The 17,997-nt window shown below is 49.5% G+C and overlaps 1 protein-coding gene across 6 annotated transcripts in view; it reads left to right on the top strand.

The window, feature by feature from the left end:
* The first annotated feature begins 2,890 nt into the window (after positions 1 to 2,890).
* LOC125719396 (ephrin type-A receptor 10-like) overlaps positions 2,891 to 17,997 on the top strand; it is a 69,282-nt gene continuing 54,175 nt past the window's right edge. For 4 of the 6 annotated variants that reach the window (XR_007385074.1, XM_048994115.1, XM_048994116.1 and 1 more), the window contains exon 1: positions 2,892 to 3,100. Coding sequence is in view for 5 of the 6 variants with exons in the window: in XM_048994115.1 (XP_048850072.1) it covers positions 3,022 to 3,100 (79 nt within the window). In the remaining variant the exon portion in view is untranslated. Of the gene's footprint in view, positions 3,101 to 17,997 lie in introns of all 6 variants that reach the window. The other 2 variants (XM_048994117.1, XM_048994118.1) reach the window with 1 other exon arrangement.

Genomic DNA, 17,997 nt, shown 5'->3' on the forward strand with positions numbered 1-17,997 from the left:
AAAAAAAACACCACGAGGACTAGGTTCCTATGTGTAAAATCCAGGAAAAACGTGTTGCCAAGATACAATAACCATGAACGAGTCAGAGAAGACAGCAGTTCGACGGTAGGATGAGTTCCCAGAAGACACGGGTTTTGAGAGATTTCTTAGCAAGAGGAAGCAACCAAAAAGTTAGGAATGAAGTGCATTTTCGATAATGAATCGCTTTTAAATTTAAACATCGTTACTTTAAAATTTGTCATATGTTCATTTCTCAGTTTTCCGTGAATTGTGACGTCACGGATTGTAGGCGATTACACGTCCGAATCATTCTAATTCCGGCAGCGCTTCATGTATTACCTTGGAAACTTATTCTATGAGTGTGTGTTTTGGATCAGTGAACCAGTTCATCCCAATCGCCATCGAGGTCATTTCATTCACTTATATGATTATTTTAAAAAGAGCGACTGGAACTCACGTTATTTCACTCTGCTGGTGGTGGGTACCTTAAATATTTTTATGTTAATATTTTATAAAACGCAACAAATTGGAAACATTAACCATGTAAAATAGACCATGGTTTCAAGTGACCATACATTTAGACCCATTGGACGAAATGGAAGACGATTCACTGAGTGAACTAAATTAATTTACTTAAGCCTCAGTTCAGATGAAAAAGAACCAGAGTTCTTTTTCACGCAAATCCAGTGTACATTCGTTGCTCCTTTATGGTGCTTGTAATTGTTGGTGTGTGTGAGTGTAGGCCTGCGTCTTCTTGGAGAATTAAGTCACTTAGCATGGACGGCTCACATCTTTTCCCAATCAACTATCAACTCAACGACTAAAACATTCGCTTAGTTACGTGACAGACATTTTTAATCAACAGATGTTATGATGATTTCACAGTTATTCCATCGGATTTTTAGTAGACCCGAGACGATAGACCTTGTTTAAGACACATTCGATTTTTCGGATTCGATCCTTAACCTCGATCTATTCAAGTGTTAATTTTTCCGTTGTATTCAACAACAGCCCAGGAATGATATATGCCTACTAAAGCAAGCAAGGGAACTGCACGAACAGCAAGCTGATTTCAGTGGCTAAAGATTATTCACTGTTTACTCGTTATGTGTCAGATCAGGCGTCAATGTATTTGCATAATTCTTTTTTTTTTTTTACAGACAAAACATGTAACACATTCAAACTGTTAAAATGACCTTTCAGCTGACATTTAATGTGTGATTGAGATAATATATGTTTGTGTATGCCGTTCTTTTGACGACGGTGATAATTGTAATATTTTTGCGGGAAAAGATCAGGACGGAATTACTGTTTCAAAATTCACACGTCCAAGGAAACGAAGATGCGAAAAATACATCTGGATCACTCCTAAAGGTTTCACATGACTGTCAGACATTTTTTCGGTGTTGTCACCCCGCGGGGTGGTTGTTTTTATTGACATTAAGGGAAAATGAGCTAATCGCCTGAAACCATCTCGCGATTAGAGGTAAATTGGCATGTCACCAGATCCTCCGTGGCGCAATTTTTCAGCCTCAAGAAATCTCGTGTGATGCATTTTGCGGCCATTTGACTGCAATAACACGCTGTTAAATGAAAGTTTTCTTTCTGGTAAGGTGGCTGAATAAAATTGTAACATAACTAAAATCTATATTGCTCATTTAAAAATGGAGGGTGTGTGGATCGCACGAAATTAAATATATACAGATTTTCATTGTATAAAGACATTTCTCAAGCCAGTAGCAGTTTGCAAAATGCTGACTAGGTTTCTGTAACTCTGACTGCGCCAGTGCGCAATTTTTGGCAATGGGTATAGTCTCCAAAGTTATCTAGATCCGAACGGGTAGCAGAGTGAATGCGGCAAAAAGAAAAAAAAACAGTCGACGTATAAAAAATAGTGTGTAACACGTGTCTAACGAGTGTGTCAGGTAGTTGTGCGCGTAGAGGACTGTTTTAATGAAGAATGTATTACATATGGTTAAATCGGAATACGTGTATCAAGATAAACCCAAAACGTCTGTAGCACATCTCCGGTCATCACATACTGAACGTGAAGCACATCAGACTTAACATTTTTGAGAACGCAAACTATTTCTTTTCTCGATCTTAACATTGTCCTTGTACTGCGGTTCTCCATTCAATTGATTACGTCCGACTGAAAGCGCACGTGCCCGCAAGGTGCTGCGCGTGCCGCCGGAAAACGATCGAGTATTAATTTTGAGCAGTTATCAGCGCTCGCGACTGGCAACACAAGGCTTGTCGCCTTGGGGTGTTGTAGTTCATTTCTCGATTGCCTGAGTGTACGCATAACACCCCCCCCCCACTACAATCTATGCCAAAAAAGAAGCTCATTAAATTAAAGAGGCTCAAGATAATGGGAAAATATCGAGCGAAAACGCTTCGTTGTTCGCGCTGTGCTGTCTTACTTGACTTTAGTCTTTTGGTTTATCAAGCTGAAATAAAGTAACGTCGTAGTAAGGTGTTACAGTGGAAATGCATTCTATCTGGAAGCTTTGTGCCGGGTACCAGTTATATCAATTGCATATCTAAAATAGTCCTTGTGTCCTGTAGCCTATTTCAAATTAAGTTAACTATTTTACGGGATACGCTTTTGAAATGGAATGTATTTGAATTTTAATACTTGGCGTACTGACGCGCGCCTGTCATCCCCTTTACTCGTTAATGCGGTGCGAGATCCACTATTCAACAAACTTCCAAGTACTCTCGGTCCTTATGACAAAAGCTACAATGGAATGAATCCCCCCGCTTTTGGAGGGCGTTTTGCGCGGTGTAACACCTGGTCATTTAGCATAACTCTAAGCGTTCTGATTGGCGACCTTCCTATACCCTCGCACCGAATTCGATGTTCATTGCACTGTCACGACGTCAATCAAAGCGCTGCGCGCCCTCCCCCGAGATATGGAATAAGGCACGTTTGCCTTTGCTCCACAAGCCAGGACAGCTACTTCCCAGCGCTGTGCTGTATCAACATGACAAGAGCTCCGCGATCCTGGCTAGGGAAACATGGAGCTGTTTAAAACACTAACTCTCATGCTTTGGATATTACTGCTACAAAGGAGGCACGGCTGCCTCGCAGAAGAAGGTACGTTTACGCGTCAACGGCATTTTGGCAGCGTTTTTTTTCCCTAAATGATTTTTTCCTCCTCGGTTCGAGAGTTTACTTGCAGGTGCAAGCGCGGTTTCCGAGGGTATGACAGTTATGAAGTTGAAATTGACCGGGGTATGAATGGGTCGTAATGGGTTTTTCTTCTCCATAAAAGTCGGCGTATGAGACGCTATATTGCACTATTTACCAGCGCGTGACGGTATTTTTTAACGGCACAGATGGAGTTTCGGTGACTGGCGACGGTCACGGGTTACGCAGGATGAATGACGGAATTACCCTCGCCAGCCCTCCCTGTTTTATTTACTCGTAAAGCAGCTGCTGTGTCACTTTTATTCGGACAAATGGGTTTCTGTCAAGCCGACTTTTCTGCCCTAAGTATGACAGGAAGGCGTATTTACTTGACAAGGCGCTCTCCCTGTGTCATTTGACCATCATCCAGCTGCGATCTGCGTAACGTGCTCGTTTCAGTTGTTCTTTCAGCTGAAATTCTGACCTTTTTCCTAAACATTTTAACTGAATATTTTTACTGAGAATTTTAAGTGAGAATATAAAACTGTGAGTTGGCGGATATTTAGTGTATTATTAGTTTATCTTCAAATATCTTTATTTTTTTTAGATGCAAGATGCCGATTCCATTCCCCTGTATGCTAAGATTATTAGATTAGTACAGGCAGAGTGAAGAATATCACAGACTGTGATATCAGCAGGTATCTTTGAGGAGGTGTGGATTACACCTTGGGAAAAGCTCATCTGTTCCCTGACTTATTTCTGAGGCCAGGTTTTCAAGGTTTGTGGGGGGGGGGGTTGTAGTGACCGCAGCAGCCTGTTGTAACGTTACCGTAGCCTGCCCACAGACCATTGCCTTTGTTTCATGCGTGGGATCTTCGTGTGGCTCGTCTGTTCCACGGCACGATGGGTTATTGGTAAGGGGGTTGGGGCACTAGTGAGAGCGGGTCATGCCAGGCTCTTTCTTGCTCTCCCTCTCTGTCTTGCCCTCTCTCTCCCTCCCTTGTCATTCCTGGGGGTGTTGTGAGGCACCGGGCTTTGGGCGGTCATCATTGAGTCTCAGGTGAGAGCATCAAAGCGTCCTAATCAGAGCGGCGGCTCAGAAGGGAACAAGCGGATAATCCGCGGGATCCTGGTGGCGGCTGCTTCAGCGCGGCTCTCGTGGAGCTGGGACACGGCCGAGATTGCAACCGCAAACACAGACACACGCATGCAAACAGGATACACACAGCCTGTGTGTGTGGGTGTGTGTGTGTGTGTGTGTGTGTGTGTGTGTGTGCGCGTGTGTGTGTGTGTGTGTGCACACCCCAATTCTCTCACGGAGACCTTATGAATGAACGCCGTTTTCTCTCTGTCAGGACTTTGTCTGAGGCAGCTTGGTGCTCCAGGTACCGCTCAGATTAAATAGCCACGTACTGTAACCTGCTTTGTTTCACAGCTGGCTATCCAGCTGCGGCCCCTGCTCTGGGAGTTTGCCTCCCCAGGTGTGGATGGAAGGCCGGGTCCGAGTGTGGAGTTGGCCACATGTCTGGGTGCGTTGTTTGTGTCTTTTTTGTTGGGTTGTGTGTTAGGATTGATGTGCCGGGACATTGTTTGAACTTTTTGGTGTGCAATGGTCTTTGACTGGACCGCCTCTCCCTCAGCAGCCGCCAGCTCCCCCAAGCCCATGTGACATCTTTGCGTGGTTTTAAGACCCCCTGAACCGTAGTCCTTGTGCTTGCCCCATGGGCAGTATGCTTCCCAGCCTTGGTGACTCACCATTGGTCCATCTTTCTGCTGTTTTCTGCACATTTTACTGACCCCTGGATAGCCAGAACAGTCCAGCCCCTTCTGAAATGCACGGGGCTCTTCTTCTTTTTGGCAGAGTAATACCAGCCGGCTAGTACCGCTGAAAGAGGTACAAACGTTCACTTAATCTAGCTAAAGACGGATGAGTTGCTCTGCTGTGTTCTGTGTCCCCGTTGTGTTCACTGTCTCTGCTTTCCCCCCCTGTCCCTGCTGCCACTGCCGCTTGGCACAACGGCCTTGAGATGAGGAGGTGGCGTCTCCGCTGGGCGCAAAAGGTCACAGCGATTTGTGCGACCGGCGGTGTGACAGGCGTGTCGGACTGGGAGCGCGGCAGTGGTGGCAGGTAGCCGGGCCGCCGCCCACCTCTTCACGCTTTTCTGTCCATTGTGGGGGGGATGGGGGGGTGAGACCCAGCAGACTGAAAAAGGTGGAAAAGCAGGGGATGGATTTGGATTTTATCCATCTGGAATTCGAATGGGCCATGGGACCGTATGTAACGGAGCTGAGACTTTTGGATGGATAGCAACACACTAGTTGTGTGTGTGTGTGTGTGTGTGTGTGTGTGTGTGTGTGTGTGTGTGTGTGTGTGTGTGTGGGGGGGGGCTCACGTGGGGCTGTCCGCTGAGAGATTGCAGTGCCTTGCTGCTTTTCGCGGTCTGTGCTGGTTGGCGTGGATGGTCATTAGGGATTAAGTGATTAAGTGTTTATTTAAGTTTTACTTAGTAGAAAAATCTGCGGCTTGTTATTTACGGTTATGCCATTTCTAAATGTTGATTGTAGTTTTTGCCCATTTTTCATGTGACTTTTTGTGCCATTTCTAGTTCGGAAAGAAATTAATGATGAGGTTGAGCTCTGCTCCATGCCGGTCGATATTAATGAAGCAGGCATAAGCATGGAGGCCCATGCTGGCACACTGACGTGGTCGTCTGTGTGACCTGTCTCCTCAGTGTTCTTCACTGGGGCCTGTATCAGTCCTTCCTGCCATGGGTTAAGCCGTATGCTTTGGCTCCATGCTCAACTGGGGGGTGACACCCCCCCCCCCCATCTCGCTGAACGTGTGGAACAATAGACTATCCCCTATAGGCCTGTCCAGTGACCTGGAAACTTGTTTGACCTTCCAACTTCCTGTTCGTGTAGAGGGGAGGGGGGGAATTAATAACTGACCCTTTTTCACGCTCAACCCGTCCTCAACCCTTTGGTCTGGTCCTGTGTCTTCTGCAGTGTTGAGCTTTAGGGTCAAGACTGAATCCAGCGTCTGATTAGCAAAGCAACGGCAGGGTTAGCTCAGGGGTCATGCAGCAATCGACTGTCAAATGTATGGTTAAATAAGAGCAGCGCAGGAGGTGTTGGTTAAGGACACGGAACGGAAGGTCATAGCCTGTGGTCCCAGAGAGGGTTCTGCTGTAGTACCCTCAAGGAAGGAATTAAACTGGAATCGCTTGGTGCTCCCATAAAATATCTGCCAGAGAAGATGGGTGAAAACATCAGGTAAAAGCATTGACAAGCAATAAATTACATGGGAAAAAATGCAGGTTCTCTAACTTGGAAATGCGCGGCCGGTTCCAGGCTGCCGGCCTTGTGGTTCTGCTAATCCTCTGGGCCTCCATGTCCCGCTGGCTCCTGTCCAGTCTGTTTTTCTTGGGCAGCTCCATGTTAAAACTTGGCTCCTCGGTTACTGTCTGGGCACTCTTCTCCTTGCTTTTGTCTCCGAGCTCCCTGAGCTGTGTGCGAATCCGATTCTTCCGCAGCCTTGGCGTCTGGCGTCCATCTCAGGAAAGCATCCTGATGTGTTTTCCTTCCCTGCCGATGATGCTGCACCTGAAAGGCATCGCAGATAGAATGACGTGCCTCACAGGGGGGTTCCTGCTCTCAGGGACCCAACTTTAGTTTTTCTGTGTCCCTGGAATAGTTGGGGGTTAAGGGTCTTGCTCAAGGGCCCAATGGTGACATCATCCTGCCAACCTTGGGATTTGAACCAGCGGCCGTCCGATCACAGGCGTGGTGCCCTAACCCACTGAGCCACAAACTGCCCCTGTTGCGTTGTGTTGTGTGTGGGCAGCGGAAGGACGTTGAAGATTGAACTTCCTAGCAGAGGAAAGGACAAATATGTCACATGGCATTCCTTAAAATGCAGTGGGCGGGGGTGGGGGGGGTGCTAGGTTTTTGGACAATAAGGAGAGCTGATTTCCAGGGTTTGGAGGGGTTGTATTTAGTGTGAATGAAATAGATAAGATTAGGTGTGGATTGATGGGCTGGCCCCCCATCCTGGGTTGTTCCCTGCCTCATGCCCATTGCTTCCGGGATAGGCTCTGAACCCCCCGCGGCCCAGTAGGATAAGCGGTTTGGAAAATGGATGGATGGATGGATAGGTGTGGATTGAGATTTGGGGACTAATTCTGTGTAGCAATGTCTGTGAGCAGAGCTCCTCTATAGGATCTTGAGGTAGCAGGCCACCAGCTCACTGCCCTGATTGTGGCCTGGAAAGCCGCAGTCCATTTCCATGCGGGTTTCGATCCTATACACGCTGCTGGGTGGGGTGGGGGATGGAGGGTCTGGGATGGAGAGCATGTGTCAGAAGTGAATTTGAACATGATTGAGCAAGATAGAGGGCTGTGTGATTCTGGGGGGGGGGGACGCAGTGAGCCGTCAAAGGGATCTCCTCACCACCGACTGCTGCTGGAATCGCAATGAGCTACTGCTCCATCACTGATCAGCCAGAGGGGCTCTGACAGTGTGCTCCAAGCAGGTAATGTCTTTTTTCTTTGCTTTTTTCCTTAGACTCTGCCTGGAGCGTGTGGCTCAGCTCTGACCCGTTACTGTGCCCCAGAAGAACATTACCATTTATTATTATTTCATATTCAGCTGCCAGTTTTATCCAGACTGAGCAGTTAGGTGAAGTACCCACTCTAGGGTCTAACAGCATGCCCTCGTGGGTCTTTAATGGACAAACCTTCAGGTTATGTGTTTGTCCTTAACCCCAGTGTTCTACCTGATACTCCTGGATGCATATATCATGTCCCATTAAGTGGGATGGAAAGCTTTCTGGACGGCCCCAGCAACCGGAACAGGGGGGAGGGCCGAGGTCGTGAAGAATCTGGCATCGCATCACGTGGGGGGGGGGCGCTCTCGATCCAAGTGGGCGGCTGGGAGGGGGGCGTGGTTCCTTTTGGCCACTTTCCTGTCTGTGTGTGAGGCCGGCAGCTCTGTTCTGAGCATCCAATCGGTGTCCAGAGATGTTTCGGCGTGGTGTGAGCGAGTAAGCTGATTGGAGCGCTCCCCGGCTCTGTTTGCGCAGACCGAGCTGGACCGGCGCCACGGCGGTGCTTCTGGTCCTGCTGGTCTCGGAGCTGAGCTGGGCCAAGCTGGCAGTGTGGTGCGGGTGCGTGCTGGCCAGCTCCGGGCTTGGCACCGCCCTGCGGTCCATTGGGCTGTTTAATAGTACTGTGCTTTTATGAATGACCCTGATGTCACGACCGCGTCCCTCCTGTCGGGGCCAATCCGGCGGCAGATCAGGCCCCAGCGCCGGCGGCCCGGAAGTGCGCTAGCGTTCAGGCCGGCTCTGGCTGCTGGGGTCTGGCTTGGCGCCGGCCGTGACTCGTATCGGCGGTAATGTGGATGACTGTGTCTTTCTGCAGCTTGTGTGGGCGAGTCAGGCCATGCCGCGCTGACGGTTCTGTTGCCCATCCGGGTCGGCTCGTAAGTGTTGGCAAAACCGGATCCGCTGCCCAAGAACTTTCGGAATCCAGAGCTGCTAATTATGGACGCTTTGCCTGGTTAAATAAAACCCCCATATGATGCTTACATAACACAGCACCGCCCCGTCTCTCGCAGCTGTTTCCTGTGGGTGTGCGTGTGTTTAGATGTGCAGCCCCGTTACACACCCACACACACACACACACACACACACACACACACACACACACACGTAGACACACACACAGCTGCGCACACATCTGGGTTTCATACCCAAGACACGCCCTCCATGAGAGGCCATAGTGGCACCAGGCTGAGTGCGTTTGCACCCTCAGAAACCTGCCCCTGATTTAGTGCCACCCCCACCCACATTTATGATCTCTCGGGGGGGCTCCTGTACACAGTGCGTAAGAAAGATCCCATCAGCCTGCTCTTTCTCTCAGCCTTTTTACTCAACTCTATCCTTCTCCTCCTGCCCGCGGACATCCGGCGTTCCGAATCCCGCCCAGAGCCGAGCGCGCCAGCCTTCCGCACGCTGCCGGAAAGACCCGCCAGCGAGAAGAGCCTCATTTGCATTTTAATGCATATTCAATCACAAGAGTTCTTTGTTTTGACAAAACTTGCCTTATACTTGACGGTTCTTTTTCCCCCCTTTTTCTATTCTGTGACGCAGCCACTCCAAAACACACCCTTCCATCCCAATCTGCTGCCTCCCTGGCCGGGGAATCGGGATGAGGTCCTGCTGGCGTGCAGCGCGGCAGCCCTGCTGGTCTCTAAGCCTCCTTCTCGCGGGACTACAGCACGCTACACGCTTTCCGCGTGTTCCTGGGCCTCTCCGCGTGCTGCTCGCCTGCTCGTTTGGTTACAGTTCTCAGTGAACAGACGGAGACGCAGGCGGTGCAGGGATTGATGTTTCAGGCTCGCAGCCAGTGGGTTGCTGGTTCACATCCCGCTAAGGGGGCCATCGTTGTAGCCTTTAGCTTCATTCTCAGCTTGACTTGTTCCAGGGAATAAGCAGATGCGCCTAATAACCTGAATACAATAGAGCTCTGATGTGACAGGCATGTGATGTGATAGGCAGCGATGTGGCACGGTGTCTGATGAGGCTCTGCCCTCCCACCCCACTGGGGGTAGCAGCAAAGAAACCTCTGTAGCATTTCGCTATGTCGCAAATGTGAGTGCAGAGTGGCGCCACATGCAGTGGCAGAGGTGTAATTAGGATGCATAATTAAATCCAAACGAACCGACGGGAGACATCACCACTCGCATTTGCATAATTAGCCAAATTTGCCATTTTAAACAATGAGTTAACAGATTAGTGCTCTACCATTATCAAGTCAAATAAGTAAATAAACAGGGGTCTGAGGGAAGGTCCAGCTGCGCGGCAGTGAGGGTGCGGGGGATGGGGGATCCTCGGCCGGCCAGCGGCCGGGAGAGGTGTCGCCTGGTATGGTGGGCGAGGGTGGAGGAGGTCGGAGGTGGAGGCATGAATGGGAAAAGGGCCTCATTTCCCACTAGAATTCTGCTTTGATGCTGTTAATTACTGGCGTGTTCACACAGCGCCGCGCAATCTGAATTTCAGATTGTCTGCACCGTTTGTTTATTGCTTTGGTTTGATGAGTAGTACAATTGCTGAGGTCTGTGTGTGTTTGGTGGGGGAGGTGTTTTTCTACATTATGTATGTATATATATATAATATATTAGGGTTTTGCCCATAGAAATGAATGGATGGTCCTCACAACAAAATGCATGCAGGTCTGTGTGTGTGTGTGCTTTGCCTTTTCTGTTTGAGACCCTGCTGTTCTCATATGCTGTCATTTCATATCGTTTATCATTTCTTGATTTTATTATGTGGACTATTATTTAGTCGCACATTGGTTCAGAATGTCAATAATACGTCTATCAGAATTGTCACCAGCAGGACTTGACCCCAGCACACACTCTCGCTGTCTTTGCAGGCAGGAGTGTGTTTATCCGAAGCCAGCAGCTGTGCTCTTGCGCTGGAGGCCAGGCAGCCCGCGCGGGATCCGCAGTGTCGGTCGAGTGTTTCTCGGCGTGTCTGTTTCGGAGCTGCCGTTCCATTTGTGCACTGGTGGATGGATGGCCGTCCTCGTCCATCGACCACAGGGCCTCTGCGCTGCTGACGGATGGCCGTGTTGGCCACTGATTGATCGTCCATGCCGCCTATCGACCTGGGGGCCGCCGGGACGTGCTGATGGATGGCAGGTCCGGTCCATGCCGACAAGCCCGGCGCCGCCTTTAGTTGCCCAGCATCGGCATGTCTGGAGCAGTTGCCCGCTGGGAGCGTGATTGTGCGGGGGTGCCGTGGCCTCTCAGAGCGCCCGTTCTCTGTGATGGCAGCGTTTGGATGCTGCGTCTGTCCGTGTGTGGATACGCACCACCGGGGGGGTGTACCGGGTCTGATTGGGCGCCAGAGTGCTCCTCCCCATTACTCACAGATTTCAAACATATAATTGGCAAACGGGTACCTCATCTGTATAAATTATGGCCCCTCTTATGACCCCCACCTCAGAAAATCCTAGAATCACCCCTGCATGCCATCTTGAGCCTCCTCCATCTCTCTCACTCTCTCATTATCCCTTCTCTTTTTCCATCCTGTCATTTCTCTCTCCCTTCTTTCACTCCCTCTGGTCCTCCTCCCTTCCCTGGAACTTGCAGCCAACTGAGACAGGCAGAGTGTCTCTGTCCTCCCCCCACCACACGTTGTTATTATTGGTGTCAAATGCTAATGCACTAATGTGTGTGAATATCAGTTACGGCCCTTTTTATGGCTGCGGTAACGAGACGCCGCCGCTGCCAGTTCTGAGCGCGTGATGGAGCGGCTCTGATCTCCTATGACTGTGAGGCGCGTTGTGAGTGACAGCTATCAGTACCAGGCCGGCTCCGCGTGCCTGCAGTGGTTTGGCTGGCCTTTCTTTCTCTGCCTCTCTTTCTCTCTCTCTGTCTGTTTTTACCATGTTCTGTTCACTCATTTTAAATCCCAGCCTGCTTTTTTTTCCAGGTAACAACACGATTTTGGTGACAGCTGTCAAAATAGTAGCTGACCTTTTGTGGGTCCTTGGAATCATACACAGCAGGTCTAATTGTTGGATGATTAATGTTATTGACAGCAGGAGTCTGCGCGTTTGTTGATAATGCAGTCAGCTAGCAGCTGATCAGAGCTGTGTCCCTGTTTGTACAGTTTGCAGGCTCTCTACAAGTTGTGTGGCTTTCTTCCTGGTTTTTCTGCAGTTCAGAGAACTGTGTGTGCAGTTGGGTGAATTGGTGTCTCTGAATTGCCAGTAGTGTGTGAATTGCCAGTAGTGTGCCCAGTGCCCTCTGACGGACTGGCATCCTGTCAAGAGTGTCCCCTGCCCTGTGCCCTGTGATGGACTGGCCTCCTGTCCAGGGTGTCCCCTGGCCTGTGCCCTGTGATGGACTGGCCTCCTGTCCAGGGTGTCCCCTCCCCTGTGATGGACTGGCCTCCTGTCCAGGGTGTCCCCTCCCCTGTGATGGACTGGTCTCACGTCCAGGGTGTCCCTATCCCCTCCCCTATGATGGACTGGCATCCCATCCTGTCCCCTGTCTGGCACCAGGTATATGCTAGAGTGCAGTATGTACAAAGCCTCATGGTGAAGTGTCCACTCCATGAGGGGTCGGACAACCTTATGAGAGCTTTCAGGCAGGGTGCAGGACTGTTTCCTCTTCTCGAGGATCCTCTCCAGTAACATCATGGGCAGAGGGGACGAAGCTCGACCTGAAAGTGAAATGCTGACATCAGAAGCTGATCCATTACTGAAGGCGGAGCGAATAATTCAGTCACCCAGACTGGTCATCTGACACCCGACCGTATGGTCGGCCGTCCAATCACCTGTTTTGTGCCATTTGAAAACACGACACAGGACACAATGTTTGCTCTCAAACGTTTGAGTAGGTTTGAGTTTTTATCGCGCGCAACTCGCTTTTCTATTTCCGCTCTGGTCTTCTCCCAGTTGCAGTCTAATGTAAGTCTGTATTGTCTTTTTGCTTGAGTGCCTCGTGATGTCTGAGAGCAGAGTCTCTCTGAAACAGACAGCGTAGGTGGATGTGTCTGCTGGGGGGGCGGGCTTTTATTGGGACAGTTGGGGAAAGCAGTGGGGCAAAGAACCTGTGGTTTGTGCGGCTCGTTAATGAGCGTGTTTAATGCTGTGATAAAACTGGCAGGCGTGCATACATGTGTGTGTTTTTGTTGTGGTCTGTATATGTGTCTGTTTCATGTGTGTTTGAATACTGTTACGTTGCACTTTTTTTGCTATGTTGAACAGTTTTTATAAATTATTACTGTATTGGCTCGAATATAAGACGACCCCCCCCCAGTTTTTGGCAAGTATTTTTAGACAAAACGTTTTTGGAATACCTAATACTGCCTTCATAAGGAAAGCATTTTATTTGACGAGACCATGTAATAAATTAACCAGCAACTACAGCTTAAAAAGCAACCAAAGGTAATTGGATTACAATAAGTGTATTAAACAGCAAACATGCCAAAAGACAGATGTATCATTTTTTTTTGGGGGGGGGGGGGGTAGATAAGAGGTGTTACAAACTCCACAGCCCTTGAGGGTGCAGATGTATTTGATGCAAGAGACCCACATGAAGAGGGTAGAAAAAAATATATTTTGGTGGGAGGTTCATCTATATTAATAAATGATATGACGGCTCGTTTAAAATGGAAGTTGCTGTCGTTAACAGCCACTATCGGTTTAATACTAGTAACCGCGCAGCCGGGGAAACCACGACACTCAGGGATACACGCTGAACACAAGCTTTGCCAGCGTTGCCAACTCTCACGCATCTGGCGTGACACTCATGCTAGAAATCTTACAGCAGATCTATATTATGGTAAGGCAGAACACTTTACAAAATATCATGTTTGGCTCCTTCTATTCCCTTCTTGTCTAGACCCCGAATATAAGATGACACCACTTTTTCAGACATATTTTAAAGAAACGAGCCCCGTTTTGTATGTGGCCAGGACAGTACTTTGGTAATAGTTGTATATGTGTAGCTGTGTAGCTCCTGCTCTAGTCCTGCTTACACTTGTACCTTCGCATTCATTGGAAGCTCAGCCTAGCTGCACTTGTGCCTAGTCGGCTCTCTGACAGCTGTGTGTTTGTAACCTGCTATTTGCCTCACTTGTAGAGGGGTCATAATTCATAAATTAAAGCGAAAGCGTCTGCTAAATGTAAATGTTTTTGTCTGTGTGTTTGCGTGTGACTCTGCTCGTCTCCAGGCATGTCGGGATCCACAAGGACACCTTGTGAACTCGCACTCCTGCACCGTTCTCCGATGTATGATGCATCCCTGGCTTTGTCTTGGGTATTATCCGAACGACACGGTCTCCTTTTCCTGAGTCACGCTGTCTCATTTGGGTGGTGAATATTTAAAGGTGATTCCTGGTGAGGCGTCGGGAGCGCTCGGCGGTGTGGCCTGTTTGTGTGCCGGCGTGTGACACTGCATGCTCCAGTGACCCGGGTCACTGTGTCCGCACTCCATCCCCCCCCGACATGCTTCCTGTGGCGCCGCCTTACGTAACTGCTGGCCCGCGGCGTGTGGACGTCACACTCATCCGGCACACGGTCAGACCAGACCGCTTCCTCGACGCGATTCCGCCTGCGGGAGGTGGATGCTGACGTGGGTGCTGAAGCCGGCTGCTTATTCTCATCTGTCAGCCCCCCCCCCACGTCTGCGTGCGTGTGTGTCTGTGTGTGTGTGTGTGTCTGTGTGTGTGTGTGTGCCAGTGCATCGATGGGCGTGCGCGTGTGCGTTCTGCCCTGTCTCTCTTCCGCCTCTCTGCCTGGACATCGGCCCATCGCCTTTTGATGGCCGGGCCCTTTTGTATCGCATGTTACCTGAAACCTAACCTGGAATTACGGACAATAGCTCTGCAGAGCCTTGACAGGCTGCTCTCTGTCTCTAACCCGCCCGCTTCTTCGCCGCCTTGCACTCTCTGCCTCTGTTATTAACGCACATGGAGGCCGGCTGAGTGCTTTACTGCCATGGGGTGCCAGCACACAGACGGCCCCCCAGCGACCGGCCATCCCTCGCCAGGCTGGCCGCAGTCGCTCCTCACATCTTAGTCGAACCCTTCATCTTTCTGTCTCCTCCTGGTCTCCCTCCATCGATTATCAGCTGGAGATCATATGAAGCTGGAGACCTCGGTTCTGCTGTGGAGACATCTCCGCGGCATCGCTCATTAAAGTCCTCCTGCCTGCTAAGGTCACTGTGTTTTCCTATATCTGGTCGTTAGACAGCTCCACACCTGAAAGGTCGAGAGGCGCGATGCTGTCTGCTTTTGACCTTCACCCCTCTGTGGTGGTGGGGGGGGGGGCGCCTTCCCCCGAACCCCTCTGGACTTGCTGGAATTCATCATGTCAGACAGGCTCTCGGCCTCAGATCACGGTCCTGCTGATATCTGTTGGCTTCCGCTTACTTCCCATTGTGTGGGCGGTGGTTCCTAACGTTTATGGTTTTGTTTGTATATTCAGCATGTAATTGTACCGTTTTGTACTGTCGGTTTGTTTTTATGTAGCTCCTTCCATAACACAGTTGCCCTAAGGCACTTAACAGGAGTATGTGACAAACCATTATTGTTTTATTATTCTATTATTAGTACATGTACAATAAACTGTTTATTATACAAGATGAAATAGGAAAATGCCAGAAGATGACAGAGTAGAGGAACGAAAACCTCCATATCGAGAAGTAGGCAGCTCTGGGGGCTCAGCCCCTTCAGGGCGAGCTCACGTTATGTATTCTGAAGAAAATCTTTCTGCTTTTATATAAATAGATTGTAATGCGTTTATTTCACACTGATAGCAGCAAACACGCAGGACTAGCTGGTAAAGTGCTCGTGTTGATGATCTTAAAGTATGGCAGGTGATAAATACGCATTAATGTCAGACAAAGGTTTGGTGTGTGTGTGTGTGTGTGTGTGTGTGTACACGTGTTGCACCTCCCCCCACCTCTCTGCCCGCCCATCCGCTTACTCGTCCGCTCGGCCCGGTGACTGAAAGCCACTTACATCACTCGCTTGTGATTTTTTTTCTTTTTTCAGGACCTAAAAATGATAAGTTGGCTTGCTTAGAGCCCTGCAGGCGCCGCGTTTCAGGACGGCAATTAATTCCAGCAGAGCGTGAGGGATCCTCTCCGTCACGGTGAGAAATGAAGAGATATTCAGAGGATAAGACAGCAGGGTGACAGCGAAGGGCCCTTGCACAGGTGACGCAGATGCCCGAATCGCGGGAGAGTGCTACCGGCACTCAGTTCCCAGCTGGGATTTCGCATCCCTGATGGCCAGCGGGGCGCGCAAGGCCCACGCTCCCACATGCGGGCGGATGGTCAGACCAAGCAGGGGCAGAATGTTCTGGAGTTTCCTTCTGAGCCCCTGAGCGGGGTCTTCCTTCACGGAGTGTGATGCAGTACTAGCATGCGACTCTCAGCTAAGAGGTCACTGTGCTTGCGGGCTGGCTGGTGTTTAGGGGGGGCGAAGGGCATCCCTGGCATCACGTGTCCTCCATCTTCACAGACGGGGGCTTAGTGGCCCCTTTGATGTGTGTGCGTGGGCATGGGGCTGGGATGGAATCAAGCCTTTTAAAAAATACTGCTCGTTAGTGTAGATTGCATTGCCCTCCCCCACGTCACTGTGGATGGAAAAGTGGAGTGTGTTTGTGAGAGATTTGTTTTTGTTAGTCATTGAGGGTAGAATATCAAACCTGGGAGTGAGCAACTGTGGGGTCGACGGCAGGTGTCGCTCCAGACACCCCCCCCCCCACCTCTCTTAGTGCTGAGACCCCTGAGCATCACCCTGCTGTATTAATGCTGACTAGGAAGGAAGGAAGAACCCCCCTGGGCTGCGGATCACGTGACATGTGTTTGCTGTACAATCCCAGGAAGTTTGTAAGTTTAGATAAGCATTTTGCTTCATACTTAATTACATCAATAGCTAGCGGTCTAAATTGCTATAGAGCTGAATTTGTGTTTTGTATGTTTTTTTTTGTCAATGTGTACTTTAGAGTTTTGTTAGAGAGACACTAAACATTTGTGTTATTTTATGCTTTGTATTTAAAACTTATTTTTGCCTTTGATATTTTTGTTTGCTCTTTCATCTTTCAGTGTTTCGCAGTGGTTCTCAACATTTTTTACCGTGCCAGCTCAGTTATGACCTTATATCAAGTATAGGTTTAAATTCACGCTATGATCAAGCACGCAGTGCACTCTGAGGTTTTTGCTAATCAACGCCTATCGCACAAATCCGATTGGATGTGCCAGTGAATTTTAAATGAACTGTCTGTGGTTTGGTGTCTTGGATTGGTTGAGTGTCCTCTAGTTTTGCGCTAAGCATTTGCAAATCCAAGACCATTTTCCATCCATCCATTTTCCAAACCTGTTATCCTACTGGGTCGCGGGAGGCCAAAACCATTTTATATAGGTTAATTCTAGGATTGAGGCTGGGAAATTTGATCGTGGATCAGCATAGGACTCTGGTTTTAAAATGCTTATTTCCAACTCTGCCTTAGAACTTTCTATAACCCAAATTTGGGTCGCGACCCACAGGTTGAGAAATGCTGCAGTAACGGAACAATAAAATGTTTTATGTAAGTGGGGTCATTGTCTGCCAATGAACTGGCTCACTGCAGATTGCAGTGATGTTCCACTGCTATTTGCATTGCACCTCGCTATGCTGAGGGCTGTACGATGACCCCCCCACCCCGGTTGTGCCCTTGTACTAGTACCCCAACCCTGTCTTGAGTCTCTGTGCACTATGTGCAGTAGTTCTGGGGTATCTGGCCTGTGTGTACATGCACATGTGCGTGTGTGTATGTGTGTGATCCCTGCGCTTATCCTACCACGTGCTCTTTGGAGTGTGTGAGCCGCGTTGGCCAGTGAATGTTTCTGAAATACCCCAGTTCTGGCAGGGAGCTCTGGGTGTGTATCAACGGGAGCTGAACACACAGCCGGCAGCATTTTAAAGCGGGGGCCGTATCAGCAAGACCCCCCCTCCCCCCAGGCTGATGTCCTGAGTCCTGTGTCAGCCGTCGATTTCTTGACTGGGAGTTAAGCCAGCCTGCCGGCGTGTCGAGCTGAGAAAAGTGTGTTTGAGGCTGAAGCGGGAGGGGGGGGGCGTTTCAGATTAACTGGGAATTTGCATCCTGGGTTTAGGTTGGCTTACGAGTGACCTGCCTCTTGACTTGATTTAGTTTAAATGCAGGCAGCTTGGAGCTTGGGGTCCTGGAGCGAGTGAAACTGCTGCCCCTGTGTGCCAGGTTCACCCCTGTACCTTCACTGGAGCCGCACTCTTTATTGTTCTGGAATCAGGGCTTTAGCAGTGACTATGTAAGGCGCTG

Source organism: Brienomyrus brachyistius, chromosome 23 (assembly GCF_023856365.1).
Source record: "Brienomyrus brachyistius isolate T26 chromosome 23, BBRACH_0.4, whole genome shotgun sequence".
NCBI lineage: Eukaryota > Metazoa > Chordata > Actinopteri > Osteoglossiformes > Mormyridae > Brienomyrus > Brienomyrus brachyistius.